Raw genomic sequence first — 22,674 nt, forward strand, 5'->3', positions numbered from 1 at the left:
GATCTAAATCTCATCATTGATGTCTTTCACAGACTGGGCCTTCAGTGTCATTTTCAGGCAGAGGCCATTCATATCACTGGAGGATGACACAACCCATATTTGCTCACTTGCCACAGAGCACAATAAGAATTAGCACCTCTTTAGGATCATAGGCACAGTGACCCCTGACCACTCAAGCAAATATGTCCTCTGCGGGCATTAAGAGGGAACAACTCCACATTTGTTTGTCCCTTCTCATTTCATGTTTGCTTTAGGTTTTTGTCAGCTCAGTGGGAATCACAGCATGTGTCTGACCCTGTAAGGGTATCACAGGACTTTACTGTTGCGACTTATTTCTCGTATTGTATTTTCATTCACAAGAGTGTTTGTTTGTTTTCTTCAACCTTCACCTGTGCCCTCATCTTGCATTCCCGTTTTCATAAAAGAACTCCCAACTTGGGTCTGATGCCCTCATGCAAGGTGACCAGCCCGATGAAGGAAAGGAAGACTCCAAAAAGGACAGGAAAGGCAAAAAGAACAAAAAGAAGAGGGACAAGGGCTCTAAAGGCAAAGGGAAACGTAAAGGCAAGGGGAAGAAGGGATCCAGAAAGAAAAAACACGAAGAGGAGGGTCTTGAGGATGGCTTCCTCAGAGTTTCCACAACACTGCCCGAGTATCTATCCCAAGAACCATTTCAGCCAACAGAGTTGCCAGAAATTCAGAGTGTCCTAAAACTTGTCAGTGCTACTGAAGTCTTCGACAAGACCCTCATGGAGATGCCTACACATGAACCAGACACCGCTGAGGCCCCCACTGTGATGCCCAGTGCATTGCCTGAATCAAAGGTTACTGAGGAGGTAGACAAGTTTACTTGTAGATGCCCTCCATCCTGAACCCCCGCCTGCCATTTGCAGTTCTAACCGATCACCTACCTAATACCTCCTAACCTTAAAGAGCACCTCTTCCCTCTTCAGTTGCTTACCACCACCACTAACCAGCACCATCCTAATCATCACTTCTATGACTGAAAACCTGGAGAATGCATCTTAATTTAGACATTTTGACTGTGTTTTTTTTTTTTTGTAGAACACGCTGTTGCACATGCATACCATTTGTCTGAAAATCATGGTATGCATGGTACATGCAGTATATATCTTCCTGTATTTTAACATACAGAATGAGTATTGGGTTTTCACTTCATTCAATGTAAATGTATACTCTCGTCTCAATATTTTAAATTACGAATATGCCAAAACAACTGTGAATCATTTTCATAAAATCTGATCAATTTTTAACTTCACACTGCGTCAGTCAGGAAAACTTGTGTGTCTCCTTCATGTTTATTATTTGCTGATTTGCAGAGTGAACTAATTCTTCATGCTCTTGCTGTTTCTGTAGCTGTTGCAGTCTCTGCCATGCTGCCACATGAATCTGATGTAGTCCATCAGCTCATTAAACTCCAGCACTGTAATTAACTGCACACCTGTCAACCTGTATCCCGAATAGTCAACACACTCATAAATTCCACCTGTTTTGCTAACATTCATATTGTGCATCACAAAATGTGACTTTACTTGGATGTACTGGGTGCTAATGAGCAGAGCTCCCCCTCTTCATCTTTGCTATGACTCATTTAAGCTTGTGTGTCGGCCTGCAGGAGGACAAGCTAGTGAAGAAGCCGATGATGGAGGAGCATGAAGATGACCTTTATGGAGACCTCTATGTTTCCACGGTAACGGTGGGCCCGAATGTTACTGACTATGAGGTAGGTTAAATGCAAATGCGAGACATGGCTTCACCTAAGCACAAAAACACTGAGAGGTTGTTTTGGTGTTCTCTATACCTGAATGGAATTTTTCCCCCCCTTTTTTAATAGATTCTTGAATATGAAGATTACAAGAATGACACAGAGTCAGAGTATGAAGAGTACGAGTTGTACGAGGACAGCTTTGACTTTGCAGAGCGGGAAGGAGCAGACACATGGCATGGGGAGGTAAATTTCAAGGTGAACTCACACATCAAGTGAGTGGTCACGTCTTTGATTGCCTGTGTCAAGTGATTTCTACCATCTATTCATCTGTTTCTCCTCCTCAGGCTAGACTCAGAGCAGAGAAAGGCCAGAAGGGAGAACCAGCTATTATTGAGCCGGTGAGCTAGTAGAAACACTTAATGAATAGCCTGGTAGCTTTTTTATGAGCATGGGAATGAGTTGATACTCTCTTAATTTACATTTCATTTTACCTGTGCTTTTTTCTAGGGTACATTAGCGCAAGGACCCCCAGGTCTACCAGGACCACAGGTAAGCCAATGCACTGCCTGAACACAATAAAAGACAGAAGATTTGACAGTGTTTTGTCTCTGTAATGATACAGGATGTGGCATAATGTAACACAAGCAGGCACTGTCCAGATGTGGTGCAGAATGTTGAGAATTTTGGATTCTAGCCATCAGGATGCAATGTGGTGTTTTTGGAAAAGGAAGCAGGGTTTTAGAGGTGACCACCGTAAAAATACACCCCTGCACTGTAATGCAATGCAAGATGGCACTTTGTGAAACACTGATGATATAAAAAAGTACAAATATTTTGATTCAAAATACACAAAGAAATAAAAAGGGATTATTGTCTAGCATTTGGAGGTTTAAAATATGACGTAGAAGATGATTATCATGTTGTTGAAAACGAAGCCACAATATGGTCATGTTCTTCAATGTTTATTTGAGTGCTGTCATTGTTTCCTTCACAGGGGCTTGCCGGCCCAGCTGGCCCAATAGGCCCTCCAGGACCCAGGGGAGATCCTGGCGAATTGGTGAGTGTGGCTTCGGCCAAGAGCTGGGCCCATTGGGTTAGTTTGACCCGGTCTGACCCCTTCACAGAGCTGTGATTTCATCTGTGACTCCACATTGAAACATGTTCCGTCCTGAAGTGAACCTGCTGGGCTTCAGGGACGGATGTTGACTCACACATATTTGACCTGATTATGTGTGTGTGTGTGTGTGTGTGTGTGTGATGGTCCATGATTCATTACAATGGAACACACACACATTCTCTCTCTCACACACACACACACACACACTCACACACACACACACACGCATGCATACACACACTGACAGATGCTCTGCAATTCCCCAGTTGTTGATGTTTTTATCATTTTGCTTTGCAAAGATGTTAATGGCAGTTTATGCAGACTGTCGTGGCTTATGCTGCGTTCACATGGAATCAGGGAGACTGTCGACGGCAAACCAGATATCATTTTAGTCAATGACAGCAGGACAATAAAAATTAGGTCACAGGCTGGCATTGCTGTACAAAGTTAAAATGCTTTATCTAAGTTAAAACGCTTTAACTTTTTATGATTCTCTGCGGCAGAATTCACAGTCGGATATTTCATCGCGCCCTTACACAAGGCAAAATCACAGGCTATTTGGACAGTTACTAGACATAAAATGGTGAACGCAAATATTATGCCTCATTCTTGTTAAACAATACAGCATCACCAACGCAATATATCATCATGCATGTTTTGTTTTACTGTCCTGCCATTCTGTCAGACTGTTTTCCTCGTGCCATCCAACTTTTTTTTCCATCTGTGGTCTGCCCGATTCCATGTGAATGCAGCATTACAAACATCAACCTCAGTAATCGTACACACTTTTAGTAGGTATTTGACACAAGAAATAAACCAATTATTTTATTTCTTAGGATGAAATTTGAAGAGATTTAACAATGGCGCATATCACTGAATTTGACAATGATATCAGTAAGTGAGGAAAGGATGAACAATGCAATATATCTCCAAATCTCTTTAGGCATGGCATTAAAAAACATGAATATGAATCACCATCAAATTTCAAAAGTATCTGAAACAAAAGATTATGCTGCATCTTTATGTATTACATGTACTGTGTCTTACCCTCATTAATATAGCTTCATGTCTAAATATTCATTTCTAGGGTTGTTTTAACAGTCTTGTGTCAATAACACCAGAAGAACGATGTACAAAACTAACCACACAGGAATGACGTGTTCATCAAAAACACAAAGCCTCTCTGTGTGGTATAATTTAAAAGCAGCAATACCCTCGAGGACCTCCTGAAACACACGTAATGAGAGCGTTACATGTGAAGAAGCCAAAGGCATAGAGAAGGAACTCTTCCTTTGTTCATGCAGCTGCACGAAAAACACATAACACACTTAAGCCTGTCCTCCAGTGATTAATATATGAATTAGCTCATCTGTAAGGACTTATGTAATACTTATGGGGACATGCTGTAGACATTTAATGCTTCAGGCAGAAAATCATCTGTTTCCAGTGTGGTTACAAACAATGAATTATAATGCATATTCTGGATTAATAAGTAGTATGTATTTTTAAAAATAAATTAAAATGTTCACCAATGAGGTAAGATTATTGAACATATTTCCACCTGTTTCACTTGTGCCATAAACTTCCTAGAAACAAGTGTCATTTATTTGTCAAAAGGCAGTACTAAAAAACTACAGTAGATCTGCAAAATAATGTACCAGTAGAAGAATGTGTCTTACCGATTAAATACTTATCAGATAACTTTACAGTAATCCGATGAACACAATATTGATGACTCAGTGCTCCATTGAATGACTTGTTCAAATGGAAATGTACAGTGTGTAAACAGAAGATAAGGTAATGTGTGTGTATGTGTGTATATGACATGCCCTGTGGAAATGGAGCAAAGGTTGTTTTTACAGTGATTAGATTGCAGGGCTGTTTTTCTCTCCGTTTAGACCCTTTTTCACTCCCTTTTACACACACACCATGCACACAGTAGCTGATGTTTATCCCATTCCCCGACCTCTCTTTTCAGGGTCCCCCAGGGCGTCCTGGTCTTGCTGGGGTTGATGGGATTCCAGGTCCCCCAGGATCCCTGCTGATGCTACCAGTAAGACCTTAAAGCAACCTCACACGCATTCTCAAACACACACACACACACACACACACACACACACACACACACACACACACAAACTCAGACTACACTTTTTTCCCCAGTGTGGTGTAGGGGCATGACCACAAGGGGGGGCTGTGTGATTGAACTTCATTTACATTTGGGGAATCCTGCAGTGGGAACTGACCTCTTTATCATAACCTCCAGTTCCAGTATGGAGGTGATTCCCAGAAGGGACCAGTGGTGTCTCCCCAAGAGGCGCAGGCACAGGCCATTCTGCAACAGGCCCAGGTACACTTCACAGAAACCCATACTTTGGTGTTATCAATGTTGACATTGCTGTTGACATTTTACGCTGTATGTGACGACCAAATTATTGCATATTAAAAGTCAAAAAGGTATTTCATGAAGTGTACATAAACAACCCATTTGTGTTTTTCTTCCAGCTGTCAATGAAGGGACCTCCAGGTCCGCTGGGACTCGCAGGGCGACCAGGCCCAGTGGTAAGACACTCCCCTGACCTTGACCAAATTTGTATCATACCTCAAGGGCTCCTGCAACCTTTAACCTCAACTTCACATTCTGCCTGACCAAGCACAAGCTCCTCTCTCTCCCTCCCACCCTAACCGTATCATTATGCATTCTCAGTTTGTTCAAATTGCTTGGGAAATCACTTAATGGTTGCAAAAACGTACAGAATTTTAAGATTTTTTTTCTCAACTCATTTTTGTATTGTGAATGAATGGTACTCTGATGAATTGATCCTGCGCATTATGTTATGCTTAAATTATTTCTGTTTTTTTATTTTGCAGGGTGTTCCAGGCCCCACTGGGTTCAAAGGAGACAGTGGAGAAAATGGCCCTCCTGTAAGACCAGCCATTGTATTTACTTCAATACTAGCTTCCATCATACCACTCTTGTTTTGTTAACAGTAGTTTCTTTTTGTCCTCTTGCCTTCCCTTTTACACCTCTCTACATCTGGCTTGCTCGCTTTCTTTCTCATATAGGGACCACAGGGGTTGCAAGGCCCTCAAGGACTTAATGGAAAGCCTGGAAAAAGGGTGAGACATCTAAAGTGTTACAGGTTTCTATGCTGAAAATGCATATTGTGTTAAAAGCATACTGTGCCTGATGTAGCATGAAGCTATTTTAACTGGATTGTGAATCTTGTAGGGGCGTGCGGGAACAGACGGAGGTCGTGGAGCTCCAGGTGAAACTGGCTCAAAGGTGAAATCTCAAATAATCGAGCTGCATCAAGAACCCACCGATTTGTATATATTTACCTCCTTACTACCCATTTGGCTATTAGTTAATAGTTGTGTGAATGCTAAATTGCCAGTTGTTAGACCACAGTGCTTCTGTGTTGAGTTTGCATGAATTCAGTTTCCTGTTTCTACAAACACAACAATACCACAAATGTTTAGGCAGCAGGGTCTTGTACGATAACAAACTATCTCCACTTGCAAGTGTAAGCCTCTAGGTATCCAGCACCCCACAGCTTATTATATGTATTGACAACAAGGCAACTCAATACCTAACAGCTGCAGGAAGAGCTTAGCAAATAAATCAGGCTCCCTTGATGCTGGGTCTGACAGAACAGCAGAGTCTTTATCAGTCAAAGCAGCATTTTAGCAGACCTACAGCTAATCTGAAAGCTCCCTCTCCCGAACACATACTCAGAGCAGATGGCCGAGGCTCTGCCAGGGGAGACTTTCACTACAATTCTGCTAATGTTTACACATTACCGTATGTGTGCGTGTTTCAGGGTTTAATGCTCTTGCTTCTCTATTACTTTTCAGGGTGACAGGGGTTTTGACGGCTTGCCAGGTCTCCCAGGAAACAAGGGACACAGAGTGAGTTTGATTTGGTAACCTAGCATTGTCACTGTATTTATTAAGTAATACAGTGCATGCACGGCATGCATGAATTCCTAACACCTCATATGGCAGGTGTTTATTTGCACATTCTGATCATGTGATCTCTGTGATGACAGTGTACAGCAAAAAGCATCTGCTGGATGCTGCTCTGCTATAAACAGAACAGTCCTAAATATCTTGAGGCTCGTGGCTAATGCTTTTATCTTGTAGGGGGACAGAGGAAAGCCGGGGCCTCATGGGCCTGTCGGAGAGCCAGGAGAAAAGGTGAGTGCACAGTACTTTGCAAAATGTTCTTGCAACAAACAAAGCCTGGAAAATACATCCTGCAGCAGTGCTTTGTTTTTCAGAATTTTTAAGGTTAAAGGGGGAAACCTTTCCAGATCAGTGAATCAATTCTACAAACCATTTAGATGGTAAAGCACCACGGATCAAAGCAGGCTTTACTGAATGAAGTCCTACACTGTCGAATTTCTAATTCCGTTATGCTGGCCTGAGTTCATTCAGTATCGAGGTTTGCAAAAAACATGAAAGCTATGCAGTGCATCCCTGACATAGAATTGAAAATATGAAAGATAGAAGCTCTGTCAAGATAGTATCAATTCACGCAGGCGGGCGGGGGAAATTTGAGAGAGTGGCCTATTAGTCTTTGCTCAGAGATAGTTGAGCCTTATCTGTCAGGCAGTGAATTTCTTTAATGAGCTATTTTCACAGATTATGTCTGTGGGGATATAAATGTATCCATGCCTCAGGTTGACTTAGAGAGGTGCATGAGATTTATGTGTTGAATCTGTTTCTGTCTTTGTTATTTTAGGGATCTGATGGACCTGTCGGGCCAAGAGGGCAACCTGGCGAACCCGTGAGTATTCGCATCTGGAATGATATAATGCTCCCGCATAATGTACACAATGCAATATTTAATGTTCATTGTTTTGCCACATTACTTTTTGTCACAAGTAATTAGTGTGGAGGATATGCAGGGTTTTTATGGTCATTGAACACCTGGAAAAGTCACAGAAGTTCACTATATTGTTTTCCAGGTTTTGAGAAGTTATGGAATTTTATTACACGAATGAAAAAGTTGTTACAATAATCTTTCACATTTAACCTTCCATATACTGTAAAATAACAGTTATTTTCTGTAGCTGCTGATGTAACATAGCTCTAATATGTGTAGTTGCGTGATGTTTTGTTTACCATCTTCTGTGTTTCTTCATTTTCTCCTGGCTTTTCATCTCTCCCTCCATGTATGCCAGATAGCTGGAATGATGTTTGAATGGAGTTTGAATCTGATATGTTTGAATAACGTTGGCAGCTGGTGCAAAAAATATAATGTTGTGGCAGTGTGATGTAACATGTTTCCATACTGATGCCCCACTAATATTTTTTAAATTGTATCACATTATGAGATGGAGCAATTGATAAAGGCAGCGCAGGACTTTAAATTGTCACTTGTAGCACACCAGTGCCCACATTGATTTAATTTAAATTACTCTGAAAGTAGAGCATGGTAGTTTGAAGGTATGGTGTATTCTTTTTTGCGAACAAATAAATTGAATTGTTAGCTTTCTTTCACCTATTGAGGTACCTCTACTGCTCTGTATCCAATGATTGCCAATAATGATATAATTAATATTTAGAGTAAAGTTAACTGTACAGTTCTGTTCGTCTTATACGTTTTGAGTGAAGAATTTCTCATGGGTCCTTGAATAGTACTGGAAAGTTTGGAAATTTTGTCCTTGGCATAATGAGGGAATCCTGTATATATTTTTCAAGTCTGGTCTTTTGGTTCCCAGAAAAACCCTTTTCTTTGTGCAGAATCACACAAACAAATAATTTCACAACAAACCATGAGGGGATTGCAGGAGATCACCAGATTTAAGCTCAAGCAGAAGTTTCAGCCATAATCTTACAGAAGAACTTAAACAAGTACAAAATTTACTGCTCATACTGTGCATGTATATAACAGTAAACATGCTACACAGTGTTTTACAATATACAGCACTATATAAAAAAGTAGGACAGTCAAACCTTATTAATGCCTACTGTCATAGTGTTCACCGTAGCATTACGAGAGAAAAGGTCACTTGGAAAAGGCATGCAGCTCGGGCACGAGAATATACAATGGCATGACATGCATAATATGTATATTAAAAAAACTATCATAGAAATTCTTCCCGTGGAGTAACTTTAGATCATAGAGAAACCACAGAGATCTTAAGAGCACAGAAGAGGAAGCTGTCATTTTTTCTGTGTACCTCTGTGGTGAACAGTGGTTGATTGGTTATGACTCACACTCTATCTTTCTCCCAGTAGGTGAGGTTGGAGCTCAGCAGGGCTCTGTCCCTCCAAATGGATCATCTAGTGCAGGAAGAAATAGAGTGCCATAAGACATGTTAGGAAAGCTGTGTTAAACTACAAAGATCCAGGAAGGAGAGAAGAGTTGGCTGTTTTGATGTGAGAGTGTGAGAGAGAGAGCGACGGGAATGTGAGGCAGCGAGAGAGACAAACGCACGGCAGAAATTTGGTTGGTGGTGAAAGAGATAAGAGAGATTGAGAGAGGAAAGAGGAAAGAGAGAGAGAGTCAGAGAGGGAAGAGATAAAATCCTGGCCTGAATGATTATATTTCCATATCAATCACTTCCCAGGAGATCACAGATGTGGCTTTGGAACAGGTGGCTTGGCCAGCCTACAAAGAGGGAGGCTGACAAAAACAGAGCACACAAACACACTCACACAAACACAGGCTAGTGCAATCTCTGTGGCTAGCACATACAAAACCAGATGCGCCCACACACACACACACACACACACACACAAAAATATATTATTTGTCTCTCCCTGTTTTCCACTCTCTCCCTTCTTAGTTCTGATTTATAATTTAGTATTCCACTCTCACCCCAGTCTCATCATGAATGCAGGTTAGCTGCTGACTATTTGCTATGTTTTGTCTCCAGGGTTCTCGGGGTCTTGCTGGGCCAAGGGGTCCACCTGGTCCACCTGGCCAGCCGGTAAGTCAACATCGCCTTGATTGCAAGATCAGAGCTATTCAGTCTCTTCAACTCTATAAAAGGTCCTCTTGTGCATGGAATCATCAATATGCCACTGAAGATAAACAAGGATGCTGTTGAGCTGTGTCTCTTATTTCCATCAAACTTTGATATTTCATCCACTGTTTTCTGACATCATGTATTTTTTTAGGGTATTAGTGGAACTGATGGAGTACAGGGGTCAAAGGGCAACCAGGTCAGTCCTTCTACCTTCATAAGCACTTTATTTTATGTCATGATATACCACTGATGATCAATGAATGTAAAAAGAGTGGCATAAATATGAGCGTGTGGGTATATAGGGATGAAACAGTATGTAATGTTATATCAGGATAATAGTGACCAAAGTACTGATACACACCCTGAAATAATTTAATTTAATTTTTGGATTTGCATTTGTATATTGAAAACCATAAGTAAAATTTGTAGTGCTGTGCACTTTTGTATTATTTTGTCTGCATAAACATTAGAATGATAACATAGTCAATACCCAAAGGTGCACTCTGCACTGGAAAGGCAACCAGGCATATGTTAGCCCCCCATCCCCCCTATAGCCATTCATATTAGCACATTTTTCAATAGCAACTATAAAGCTCTTAAACATCTCACAGTGCACTGTGGCCCCCCCAAGCGAAAGTGTGGGCCGGTGACAGTAGGCAGGTTTCTATTACACCAAATTTGCACAAAAATTAAGCGATATTTTTGAAATGTTGATAAAACAGAATTGCGAGATGATTGCGTTTCCATTGAGTGATGTTACTTGACTTTTCTTGCGATGTTATGCACTTCTCCTCTAGTGATAATGTTCAGAGATGCATGGTGATGGATGTTCAAAACATTAGCAGGTTTATTTCCAGTTGACGGTGAAGTAGGCGTGTTAGGTGAGCAATAATGGAAAGGCAAGCCCCCCAGTTCATGGGAATGGCCACATATGAGGGATTTCTGGGAGGTGATAGTACACGATTTCACGGAGGGATTGTGGATTCAAAACTTCCAGGTTATCCGCTCAGCTTTCAAAGAGTTATGTGATGCAATAATACCTCTTGTAGCACCTGCTGCATCATGCTTGAGGGAGACAGTTCCTACCGACAAGCACATAGTCACAGCATCATGTGACCTATAAATGCTATAAGTATGGTAGATATAGTTGTAGTATAGTATTGCGAAATATGGTCTTTTCGAATCGCCAAAAATACCATATCATACAAGCGGCAAAACTTAACTGCAACAAATGGGAGTTTTTCTAAAACTGACTTATTTCAATTAGGCGTGTTTCATATTTGAAATTACAATTTGCACAATTTTAGTGTTAATAGAAACCAGCCTAATGACGCTGGGGCTGCTGCGACCACAGCAGAGTATGAAGTTAAATGTAGCTGTGTAATATGTGTACTGTTAAGGCAGACTGACTTAAGGTGGACCAGCTTTTCTCAATGTACTGATAATTTCAGCCAATCCTAATCAGATAATGGAGAAATATGTGTCTGCCGGGCCTCTCCTCTCCTGAGTGGGCTTCTTTGCCAGGGGCCACCCAGAGTCAAGGATCCCCACTGCTAGTACCTTCAGTAAACACAAAGCCATATCAAATTTGCATTAACAGTAAAGATGGCCTGTTGTAGAAATGCACATTTGAGTGTCTGTGTCACTGTTGTTGAGAACAAGGGTACAGTTGCATCACAGGGTTTGCCTGCTGCACATCTGCTCTGTAAACATGGGAATAGAAAAAGAAACCCACATAGCATGCTGTGTTGGCGCCTTGGACAGTATTTCTAACTTTGTTGGACAGTTTGTGTCTTTAGTTTTTTAAAGCACTGAAATCAAACACAGTTTTGATGATAATTAAAATTCGAAACAGTAATACAAACTGTTGGGAATTACATAGATGTTATCATTAAACCTGTAACTACTTCATGCCTAGTGTGTAATACGTTTTTGAAAGTCATGTCAGCTACAAAAACATCAGCTGGAGGGGCTTAGTGTAGCCCTCTAATTAACCTGTTAACCAGTCACGTGATGATGAACTTATGACAAAGATATTGTGGAGACAGAGTGTGTGATTACCAGTGTTTCTTGTTGTCAGGGTCCAGCAGGAGAGATAGGGCCCCCAGGTCAGCAGGGAAATCCAGGAGTACAGGTACTGCACACAAATTTGCTCTTTTGTTACGAGAGTTAATCCACTCATTACACATCGTATAAATTTATTCGAGTCATAGACATGCTTTGAATATGCACAATCACTTGAAAGCAGGCAGTTGCATAATAACACTTTTGCTCTCATACATACACACTTTATCTCTGTGTTTTTGTGACATAAAAATGTCTTGTTTCTATTATATTTTTACTTCAACTAAAGGTTTGCTACTTCTTCTACAGGTTTAGAAAGTTCTCTGGCCTTTTTGCATATAAAAGCCTTTTGCAATCTAATTGCATGACACTAAAATGTATTCAGGCTGTTTTTATTACCTCACTGAAAGAATGTTTTTGGAGATACAAGGCTTTCACCCACGCAGCAACAAAATGTAATTTAAAAATGTCGTCAGAGACATTACAATCATATAAAGAAGATTTAATCATGTTTTTCAGCTCTCCAGCATGTCAACAATCCATCCAACCACCCAGCTCACATAAAGGCATCCACACACACACTGTTCGTGACTCCACACACACACACACAAGATGCACACTTACACACAGGCTATAGCAAAACCTCACCTCCCAGCCTTCTCCAAGTCTTGTGTCACTTAACCTGATTGATGCTTTGTTCTGGTCCAGGGCTTGCCTGGTCCTCAGGGTCCCATTGGATTGCCAGGAGAGAAGGTAGGTAGCATGTCTCTCACTTAATTTTAGAATTAAAGCTTGTGACCTTGTGACCACTGTCATCACATACCCACGGGAGGCCGGTTGAGCTGGAGAGTACGACCCAACCACTTCTGGCTCCCATTCAGACAAGGCACGGCTAGACAGGAAATCGATACAGAAGAAACACACACAGGCAAAACAGACACTAGGGACGGCCATGGCCGCAGCGCATCATGAAGCTATGCAGACTAATAAAAGAAATAAAAAGTGGAATTAGTCATAAATACTATATGTTTGGTAGAGGAGCAGCAAAGTGGGAAATGTGGTCTTGTAGACATAAGTTAAGGTAGCAGGTCATATCCAAGCTCATCTCTGTATTCATTGCTCTCTCTATCCTATACAGGGTCCCCGCGGGAAACAAGGCATGCAGGGACTACCAGGCATTGATGGCCCTCCGGTGAGTACACAGGCACACAAATACATATATGCATGCATTATCACAAACACATAAACATGCACATATCCATGCATGGCTTTGCACATGCAGTATCTATGTGCATACAAATAGAGAGCCTACTGCTGCTTCTTGCATTAGTCAGCTCAGTGCTCGAGGGATAAGACAACTGAATGACAGCTCCACAAGATCAACAGATCCACTGGTAGAGTCCATGACACATTTTTGGCACAGGTTGTTTATCTGTTTTTGGATCTTTTTTTTTTTTTTAAGAGAGTAGGTAAAAACATACAGACATACACAACTTTAAACAAGCAAAATCCTACATACACCAGATAATGAATGAAAGAGGACTCAACCAAGATTACCAGCTTCTATAGCAGCAGTTGCCAACTGGCAGCCTGTGGGTCATGTACAACCCACAGAGGGCTCCCATCAGGCCTGCAGAATATTAACTGAATTTAATTCATTGAATTTGAGGAGGAAAAATGGAAAACATGCATTTCTCTGTCTATGGTATCTAGCATTTCTTGCATTAGCAAACCCCAAAAACTATTTAGTTTAAAATAATCTTATTAGGAATGATTTACCAACCCCAAATATGTGCTTATGACCTGTGAGTATTAAAGACTTAATAAATCCATCTGTTAGCTTATTATTTGCTTATTTTAGACACACAGCCCGTGGATCAGGTATGGGTAAGAATACTAGAAAATATCACAGGCTAATAATTATTAGTAATTTACAGAAATATTATGTGTATTGGTCCACCTTCCACTTTCTCTCTCCACTCACTCATTTCATCACTCACACACACACGTGCCAAAGCACTTGTCTCTGTCCTTGTCTCTTTCGTCAGTTCAGGTGGTTGATTAGCCCATATTTTTGCTTGTTGCATAGAGCAGATTGGATAGGAGAAGGTGAAACCAATTTCTGTTTTTTATAAATGCAGCCTGCGTTATATTTTCATGCAAGAATAGGGGCAAACTCTCATCTAACATTTTTTCGCTCATATGGTTTTATTTAACATTTTGTTTGATTTACCTTTAATCTATCATTAAAATTATTGTATTATGAGTCTAATTTGGTCTAAATAATTTTCTTTTTGAAACTCCGCCCCTAAGTACAGTATCCGCTTTGAAAATTTCTTGCCCAGGACAAATGTTGTTGATGACTCCTGCTCTACAGGATGCTGTTCCTTCAGTACATTTAAAAATAAAAGCTCACATCATTCTATACCAACACTAAATACAACCAAATTAATTGTGTGTATATATCTCTAGATATGTGTATGTGTGTGTGTGTGTATATATATATATATATATATATATATATATATATATATATATATATATACACACATATATGTACACACACACGTTTGTATGTACACATATTCAACATATTCAACCCAGAAGTTAGTTAAACTAAAGTAGCCAAGAGTATAAAATTTGTCAGCCAGGGGGAACAGGAGGCATTGTTAGAATTGATCCACAGCAGTTAAACATGTAGAAAAGATTGAAAATGCTTCTAAAGGCCTTTACTCACCAGGGTTGTGACAAGTAAATGACACAAAAAAAGTATTCATACAAGCAGGGATGCAAATTTTAGACAGTTGCAAAAGGTATACCATAGTTGTGATGTTGTGACATGATGTCCGTTCCACACATCATGATAGGCTGAAGCCTTTATTTGCAGCATAATGTTCATGTTTTGTGTGAGAGTATCGTTGACAGAAACAGTTTGAAAAAATATTTTGATGTGCAAATTAATAGCATGAAAAAAAAATACCCTGGTGTGTAAAGGCTTTAACAGTGAGGCTTTTCTCATCTCCAAGAATTAATTTGAGATCGCAGTCAGACGCATTTGAATGAGTTTCACTTAATGTTCCTTATATTGTTCTGCAAAGCTTTGTGACACACAATGATATTTTTATGGTGCTTCACTCTCAGTGCTGCTGGCGTTTCCGCTTTCTCTCTGGTTGGTTGCATTTGGAAATTTCCATCAAGGAGTAATACAATAATGATGTATTTGCAGTGGTGCTAAGTCAATCTAATTCATGTTCTCTGCTGTTTCAGGGTCACCCAGGAAGAGAGGGCCCCGCGGGAGAGAAAGGCATCCAAGTGGGTAACTGCATATCTGAGGCTTGTCTACTGTAGTGCCATAGCAAGATATTAATAGTGCAATATCACAGTTTTTCTTGCAATGTGTTGTAACTGTGCACACACTCACATTAGGTTACAATAATGCTCACTCTTATCATTATAATCATTGTGTTGCTACAATGTCATCATCTTTATTGTGCAAGAGTATTAGCTCATTAGAGTCAGCTGCGCGCACTCATCAGCATCATCTTTTTTGTTTGAAAAAGCTCATTGCCAATCAAAGATGTGGTGACTGAGTGCAGTGTTATTTATATCTGGTAAAAAATACTGATTTCCAAGCTACCGCCTGTTAAAACTAAAAAAAAACTGTTTTTGTTTTGTATTTTTTAAATGTAGGGTGTAGCAGGTGCTCAGGGGCCTGTTGGGTATCCAGGGACCCGTGGAGTCAAGGTGAGACATAAATGCATCATGATGTCAGGTGTAGTGTCCATTGAGATGTTTATTTCCTTGCACATTTCATTCAGCGAGTATGTTTACCTGTGATGGACTAGCTGTTTGAGTCTATGACTGACAGTTGACAGGTGGAGGGAAAGCACTTCAGTTCTCAAGGGGACTGCTAACAACAGAGTGGGGAACATTTGACGGATGGGAGAGTCATAGAACAGAGCTGTGTAGGTGTGGAACAGTTAATTTTGACTGCTTTTTGAAACTGAGGAATAAAAGCAAAGCTGTCATGAAATGCTTTGTTTTTGTCACATTCACATGTCTGGTATTTTATCTGGTAGTTTGGCTCAACGTCGTCTAGGGGAAGCCTGACCTCGTTGGCAATCATCTGTATGAAATGAATGTAAGGTCAATAACTACTCAATAACAGAGCGATGTTAGGTCAAGAGAAAATCAATAGGCACTTATAAATCATTTCAGTGTTTTGAGATGGGGCATTTCTGGAAATGCAGGCAGCTAGTGATTTTTCTGTGTGATGGCCGGAGACATTTTTTTGAGTTTAGACTTTTGAGTGATGTTGGATTGTTGATTCTCCACTTTTTCCACAGGGAGCAGACGGAGTTAGGGGCCTAAAGGGGAGCAAAGGAGAGAAGGTGAGTGAGACAAATAGTCTTTATTTGTTGTCAAACTGCAGAATGGAACTGGAAGGACACTGGACGAATTACTACGTAATGACGCCATTTATCATGAAAGAGTTTTCATTAGACAAGAACTCTCCTCAATGCATCACAGGGAGAAGATGGCTTCCCTGGATTCAAAGGTGACATGGGCATCAAGGGAGACAGGGTGAGGGCGCCAACAAATAACATATAATTTTCTTCTGTCGCAGTGGAAATCAAATTGTCACATTCCTTCTGTTCTCATTCTTGACTTTAGGGTGATAACGGAGCTCCTGGTGTTCGTGGAGAGGATGGACCAGAGGGTCCTAAGGGTCAGGTGGGACCCCTTGGAGATGCGGGAGCTCTGGGAATAGCTGGAGAGAAGGTACATTTTTAAAGGTCCCAGACAATGATCATTTTATGGTTCATAATTGTGTTTTGGGTTTTTTATAGAACATGTTTAGGTGCTTTAATGTTAAAAAAACACAGATTTTTTCTCATCCTATCCTGCCTGAATATACCTGTATTCACCCTTTGTCTGAAATGTTTTGTTTTTTCCCCGTCCTCTTTAAGCCCCCTTCCCAAAAAAGCCCAGTCTGCTCTGAATGGGCAATGTTTCTGGGTCTTCTGTATCTCGGCGTATCTGCACTGTCATGGCAGCTGGGGGAATAACTGTAGTGGCACTTGCTATCTTTATAGGGACTTGGCGCATTTAGGTCCCGCCCCCACTGGTGGGGGGAAAACAATTCAGCGCTCTTTATTGACTTTGTATTGCATGACGATGCCTTCTTGTCATTTATGTCTGCAAGCAAATAACACAAACATGGCTTAAAGCTACTTTGCAGCAGGATACACTACCAACATGTTGATGAATCCTTAACTCTGTTTTTACAAGCTGCTGAGCCAAAAAAATGAGCATTTAAGCAATAAAATGGGAGGTATCAGTAAGATGATATGGGAGAACTTTAGGATCCTGACACTCAGTATGATGTATGCAGCAAGCATTTTGCTAATTTGACCAGAATTACTAATTTCACACCTACCATTATCGTACAGGGGTTCTTTTTGGGGAGTTTTTCCTTGGGTGATGTGAGGGTCTAAGGGCAGAGGGATGTTGTACACTGTAAAGCCCTCTGAGGCAAACCTTGTTTTGTGATAATGGGCTATATAAATAAAACTGAAAACTGAGAAAAAGTGTAGAGGTTGACACTTAAAAAGCTATGCAATACCTGGTTTTGATCTTTGTTAGCTGAAATGATGATCTCACCTGGTGATTCAATCAAATAGTTGTAAATATCAAAGTATGTCACTACTGGCCATTCGGTTGGATCATTTCTCCAAGAGAGGAAGGATGAGGAGAGGGGGCAATGAGATAAACAGACAACAGGCAATGTAACTTCTCCTCTCTGGTAGACATTAGGTGCTAAAATAACCCTTTGACATGCATATATCTATTGTTTTTACTTAGCTACAGGCAATTTGTTAGTGCGCCAGCCCTCTGGTTATTTTCTGGCACAGATAATTTCCCCCCTGGTGTGCATGACTTTCAGAATATGACAAGACAGACAGTTTAACTAGAATTGGATGGTTTAGGAACTGCTTGGGTCCTTCTTTACTTCCTGTCAGCTTGCGTCATTTGCATACACTGCAGAATATTCCAACACGAAATACAAAGAGAACCATTTACAGTATTTATGTTTCAAATTTGAAATGGTCTGTTTAGTATAGTTGTGACATCACAACTTCACAGAGGTCCTGACAGCTCATTAAAATGCTGTTTCTGAATATGGACATGTGTGCATTTCTCTGTTGATTGTGCATTTTGATACTTTCATAGTATTTATAAAGCACCTATACCTGCTTTATATATAAAAAAAAACCAAAATAGGAATCTGTCTTTTTTACACTATGGAACCTTCGGAAGATTTCGTTTACATTACAAGACGAGGTTAGGACACAAAAGAGGAGAATACAGAGATTGAAAAGGTTGCCAAATTATGAGATAACTCTTATCTAAACCTGAATAGTGCTGCTGTAGCCATGATAATGTTAGGTGGTACAGTTACATTTCTTTCGCTCTGCTGTGACAAAACTTTCTTATAAAATGAGTGTCTGAAAACCACTGAAAAACTGGGCATATGGATTTTAATGCCCTCACATTTATTACATCTGGTTACAGCCCATTCCTAAGGCAAAGCTGCCACCAAACCAGTGTGTGCATGTTTTAAGCATTTAATCTTTCTGTCATCACTCGATGCATTAATTTAAAAGATATCCTGCTGTATAGGTGCATGCATAGTCAGCAGAATGTCAAAAAACCCTAATTTAATGGTTTTTATGTACTTTTTTCCTTTTTTTATTTCTTCCTCCCTTCTCATTTTGCTGCTCTCTCTGCAGGGTAAACTTGGTGTGCCTGGATTGCCAGGATACCCGGGAAGACAAGGTCCTAAGGTGATTTAGCATTGATGAGCTATTACGATCAGTTAATATGTCCTCTGGTTCCTTTATCAGAGCTTTAAGCAGCATGATGTGCGTCTTTGGCTGGACTGTTTCCTGTCTGATTAAAAATAAAGAATGATAAATGGCTTATTAAAAAAGGCTATTTTATTAATAGTTCATTAGTGACATCAATTCATTACATGTTGATGAATGGTGTATTTAAGTCTCTGTTGGGCCCATGGATTAGATTTGCTTTAATTTGATACAGTGGTTAATTATACGTTAATGAGGCATCGGGGGTGATGTGTGATGAATGGAAGACTGAGGCTGATTAACCTCTATGTGTGTCTCCAGGGATCACTTGGCTTCCCTGGTGTCGCTGGGGTCCCAGGGGAGAAAGGACGAAGGGTGAGGACTGTGGTGACATTTTATTACATTCTGATTGCTGCAGAATATGTAAACTTTTCTGTTTTGGGGCTGATAAATAATTGTTAACTTCTACAATGCAGGGTCCAGCCGGTCAGTCAGGGACTGGAGGTCAAAGAGGTCCTAATGTGAGTACAGCTAAAGTTGCCATGCCTGAGCCACCATGCTTTTTCTCAATGTATAAAGTTTTGCTCTAATTAGATACCATCAGTTTACCACAACTTGTGGGAGGCATGCTGTTATATTACTGCAATGTTTTTTCCCATCACCAGACGTTAATCTTTCACCTCCAGTGGAGTTAGGCGTGTGCTAATCAGGATGTTCTTTTTTTTTCCATTAGGGAGCCCGGGGGGGTAGAGGGGCAAACGGGCCCACTGGAAAGCCCGGAGAAAAGGTGACAAATAGTGACACACAAACACAAACACTGACATAAACAAAAACATATACACATACAGGTACAGTCACATAAACACACACCTGGCTGACTCATAAAATCTAGATGAATGCGCCAACCGAGTTGGAGCTGGTTGTTGCTGTGCACTCCTCGATGTCAGGCCATCTGGTGCAGTGCGAGCCGACTGTCTGGCAGGGGATGCTTCACTTTACACTACAACCCTCTAAGACCATCTTGGGAAAGCCAAAGATTTGTTGTCAGATAGAAAACTAAGAATGTTTGAGTGGTGCATATTTTTGTACTGTGTTTTCATTTGTCTTCTGCCTTGTACATGGTAGGGTACTGCTGGACAAGATGGTCCTCCAGGATTCCCTGGAGAACAGGTAATTGTTTCACTCTTGGGTAAAACTGAACATGCAACACCTATATAAGACCATAGAAGTGAAGCCTGAAAAAACATATCTTGGCATCTCAGATATGGCCTCATAAATTGTTATAGGACAAGCAGAAAATGCAATCTGGGGTTTGAGACAGAGTACAGACAATCTGTGTTATTATTTTCTAGGGGCCCCAAGGACCACAGGGAAGAAACGGTGAACCAGGACCTAGAGGCCCTAATGTGAGTTGGCTACGATGTTCTGTATTTGTTTGCCTGTTGATTTAATGTCACTCATTATGACCTCATTTCACATTTTATGTTTACATAAATGCTGCCCTTTCAGGGTCCACCTGGAAAAGATGGATTACCAGGTCATCCAGGCCAGAGAGGAGAACCTGTGAGTCACCTTAACTCCTAGTACAGCTACATAATTTGTATTTAACATTTATACATGTAAAGTGCACATCCAAGCATAGAGTGCTGCAGGAATGAGTACTAAAATCTGGGAATGCTTTTTTGCACTTCTGGTTCCCTTGTCTCGAGGTCGTTGAGTTTTTTGAATGGGCTCTGTGCCAGTTCAAATAAGGTCTGTGGTTAACACAAGCTTAAGAGACATTTTGTTCTACAACATACATCAATAAATACCCCACTAACGAATTTTGAAGCTTTTTACATGTCTTAAAAAAAAGCGGTTGATAACAAGTGGCTACATGAGACTATCATCACGCCGGACACGGCTTTACAAACTTGTTGTGGTGGAGACGTTATAGTATTGCAACCATGATGTAGTTTGTTTATAACCTAATGTTAGCATTTTACTTCTGGCAATTGCATTTAGGCTTCAAGAATCATAAGATCTGTGTTCATTTGTGCATATTATCTTTATGAATAAAACATCTATAAATGCTGTTTTGCCACAGAAATAATATTCTGCAAAAATCTAAAATCCAAAGGAAAAACACCATTGACTTTTCGTCATAGGAACCAGAACAATGCTAACTTCTGTGACGGCCCACAAAAAAAACGTCACCCCTGCAGCAATCTGTTAACTTAACATAGAGTTGAGAGTCAACATGATCTACTGCATGTGTCAATGCGGCAAACAAGTCAAAAGCGATGACTTAAGCAGCAAATCACGGAAGTCAAAGTGCAAGTTGAGAGGCCATTACTGAACTCTGTTTCAACACTGAGGATCACCAACTTGCTTGTTTCATTCTTCAGGGCTTCCAAGGCAAGAACGGACCCCCCGGCCCAGCAGGAGTTGTTGGACCGCAGGTAAGAGGAAGAGCCCATATATAAGGTTCTCATGCAAACATGTTTATATTCAAATGCCTTTTTAAAATAACTGTTATGTGATATGTGTTTTGTAATTTGGTTATTTTCAGGGCAAATCTGGTGAGACAGGGCCAACTGGAGACAGAGGCCATCCGGGTTCACCAGGACCACCAGGTGAGCATGGTTTACCTGGATCTGCTGGAAAAGAGGGTGCCAAGGTGAGTAGTTTTCATCCAAATGTCAAGATCATAATCACTTACCAGCATCACCTTATTACTGTTATATTAGATAAAGCCCAAGGACTGTCTCAGCACTGCCTGAATATCTTATCTCCTGGGTCTCATCCTATCCACTAATTTGCTAATAAATAACAGCGGAAACCTCGCGGTGTTGAGTGTATTATGGCTCATAAAAGATAAATGTTCCTTCTTGGTGTGACTTGCTGGTTGGTGTGATTTATGACTGCATAAGGGCCTGCTGTCTGCTGGCTACTTGGCTTATATCTAATCACGTGTGTGTGTGTGTTTGTGTGTGTGTGTGTGTGTGTGTGTGTGTGTGTGTGGTTTCCAGGGAGACCCAGGTCCATCAGGAGCTGCGGGTAAAAGTGGCCCTTCTGGGCTCCAAGGCTTCAGAGGGAGCAGAGGGACTCCTGGTGCAACGGTAATGCAAACTTCCATATATTTCACATCCTGTCAACATCAGATTCTCTTGAAATGCTCATCTTGCGATTAGATCACTGCTGTAATTCACTGTCGATAAATCTCGTAATGGATGTGGTTGTCACTCAGTTGTGAAGACTGTTCACTGTTGTCTCTCCAGGGTCCTGCGGGTCTGAAGGGTGGAGAAGGCCTACCTGGTGTTGCAGGACCTATTGTAAGTCTGATTTGATTAAATTTCCATTCAACCCCCTGCTCTCTGCCCAGCCTCTATGTCATATAGAATTCTAGGACATGTGAAGCAGGAGGCTGTTTCCATGGTGATCACTGCTCGTGACCACTGCATTAAATCAAAGAGTGAATCATGTGACATGCGCACCTCTCCTCTTCATCTCTACTTCTTTCCAGGGTGCTACTGGAGAGAGGGGCCCTGCTGGGCCGGCTGGTGCTATTGGCCAGCCAGGACGGCCCGGTGGCGTGGGTCCTGCTGGGCCGATGGGAGAGAAAGGCGAGCCAGTAAGATTTAGAACATTACTAATTTGTTTTTTAGGCAACAGTGTCCACTTACACATACTATACCATGTCATCCCACCCTTGGGTAATAAACAACATGCACTCTTGCTTTTGAATGTGTCATTATGAGACGGAGGGCAGGAGAGAGGTAAAGGAGACAGCGAGAGAATATATGAATGTGAATGCCTGCTTTCTTGGGTGCGAGTTTCCTTCCTGGTATGATACATTAATCAAAGTGTCATGCCGCTATATGAGGATAATAAGTATTGTGGCATTTGCTAGATGTGAACTGTTTTCCCATC

The 22,674-nt window shown here is 40.9% G+C and overlaps 1 protein-coding gene across 1 annotated transcript in view; it reads left to right on the forward strand.

Annotated features, from left to right (window-relative positions):
• col5a3a (collagen, type V, alpha 3a) overlaps positions 1–22,674 on the forward strand; it is a 118,742-nt gene that overhangs the window by 79,115 nt on the left and 16,953 nt on the right. Inside the window, exons 8-44 of the mRNA XM_042504860.2 lie at positions 426–836; positions 1,637–1,744; positions 1,856–1,972; positions 2,074–2,127; positions 2,237–2,278; positions 2,724–2,786; positions 4,825–4,899; positions 5,113–5,196; positions 5,352–5,408; positions 5,718–5,771; positions 5,913–5,966; positions 6,079–6,132; positions 6,705–6,758; positions 6,993–7,046; positions 7,594–7,638; positions 9,737–9,790; positions 9,981–10,025; positions 11,910–11,963; positions 12,602–12,646; positions 13,032–13,085; positions 15,161–15,205; positions 15,584–15,637; positions 16,240–16,284; positions 16,424–16,477; positions 16,568–16,675; positions 18,688–18,741; positions 19,084–19,137; positions 19,239–19,283; positions 19,496–19,549; positions 19,888–19,932; positions 20,115–20,168; positions 20,272–20,325; positions 21,150–21,203; positions 21,314–21,421; positions 21,774–21,863; positions 22,023–22,076; positions 22,268–22,375. Of these exons, the coding sequence (XP_042360794.1) occupies positions 426–836; positions 1,637–1,744; positions 1,856–1,972; positions 2,074–2,127; positions 2,237–2,278; positions 2,724–2,786; positions 4,825–4,899; positions 5,113–5,196; positions 5,352–5,408; positions 5,718–5,771; positions 5,913–5,966; positions 6,079–6,132; positions 6,705–6,758; positions 6,993–7,046; positions 7,594–7,638; positions 9,737–9,790; positions 9,981–10,025; positions 11,910–11,963; positions 12,602–12,646; positions 13,032–13,085; positions 15,161–15,205; positions 15,584–15,637; positions 16,240–16,284; positions 16,424–16,477; positions 16,568–16,675; positions 18,688–18,741; positions 19,084–19,137; positions 19,239–19,283; positions 19,496–19,549; positions 19,888–19,932; positions 20,115–20,168; positions 20,272–20,325; positions 21,150–21,203; positions 21,314–21,421; positions 21,774–21,863; positions 22,023–22,076; positions 22,268–22,375 (2,658 nt within the window). The remainder of the gene's footprint in view (positions 1–425; positions 837–1,636; positions 1,745–1,855; positions 1,973–2,073; positions 2,128–2,236; positions 2,279–2,723; positions 2,787–4,824; positions 4,900–5,112; positions 5,197–5,351; positions 5,409–5,717; positions 5,772–5,912; positions 5,967–6,078; positions 6,133–6,704; positions 6,759–6,992; positions 7,047–7,593; positions 7,639–9,736; positions 9,791–9,980; positions 10,026–11,909; positions 11,964–12,601; positions 12,647–13,031; positions 13,086–15,160; positions 15,206–15,583; positions 15,638–16,239; positions 16,285–16,423; positions 16,478–16,567; positions 16,676–18,687; positions 18,742–19,083; positions 19,138–19,238; positions 19,284–19,495; positions 19,550–19,887; positions 19,933–20,114; positions 20,169–20,271; positions 20,326–21,149; positions 21,204–21,313; positions 21,422–21,773; positions 21,864–22,022; positions 22,077–22,267; positions 22,376–22,674) is intronic.

This window comes from Plectropomus leopardus, chromosome 18 (genome assembly GCF_026936395.1).
Source record: "Plectropomus leopardus strain MGB_pleo_1.0 chromosome 18, ASM2693639v1, whole genome shotgun sequence".
NCBI classification, from domain to species: Eukaryota; Metazoa; Chordata; class Actinopteri; order Perciformes; family Serranidae; genus Plectropomus; species Plectropomus leopardus.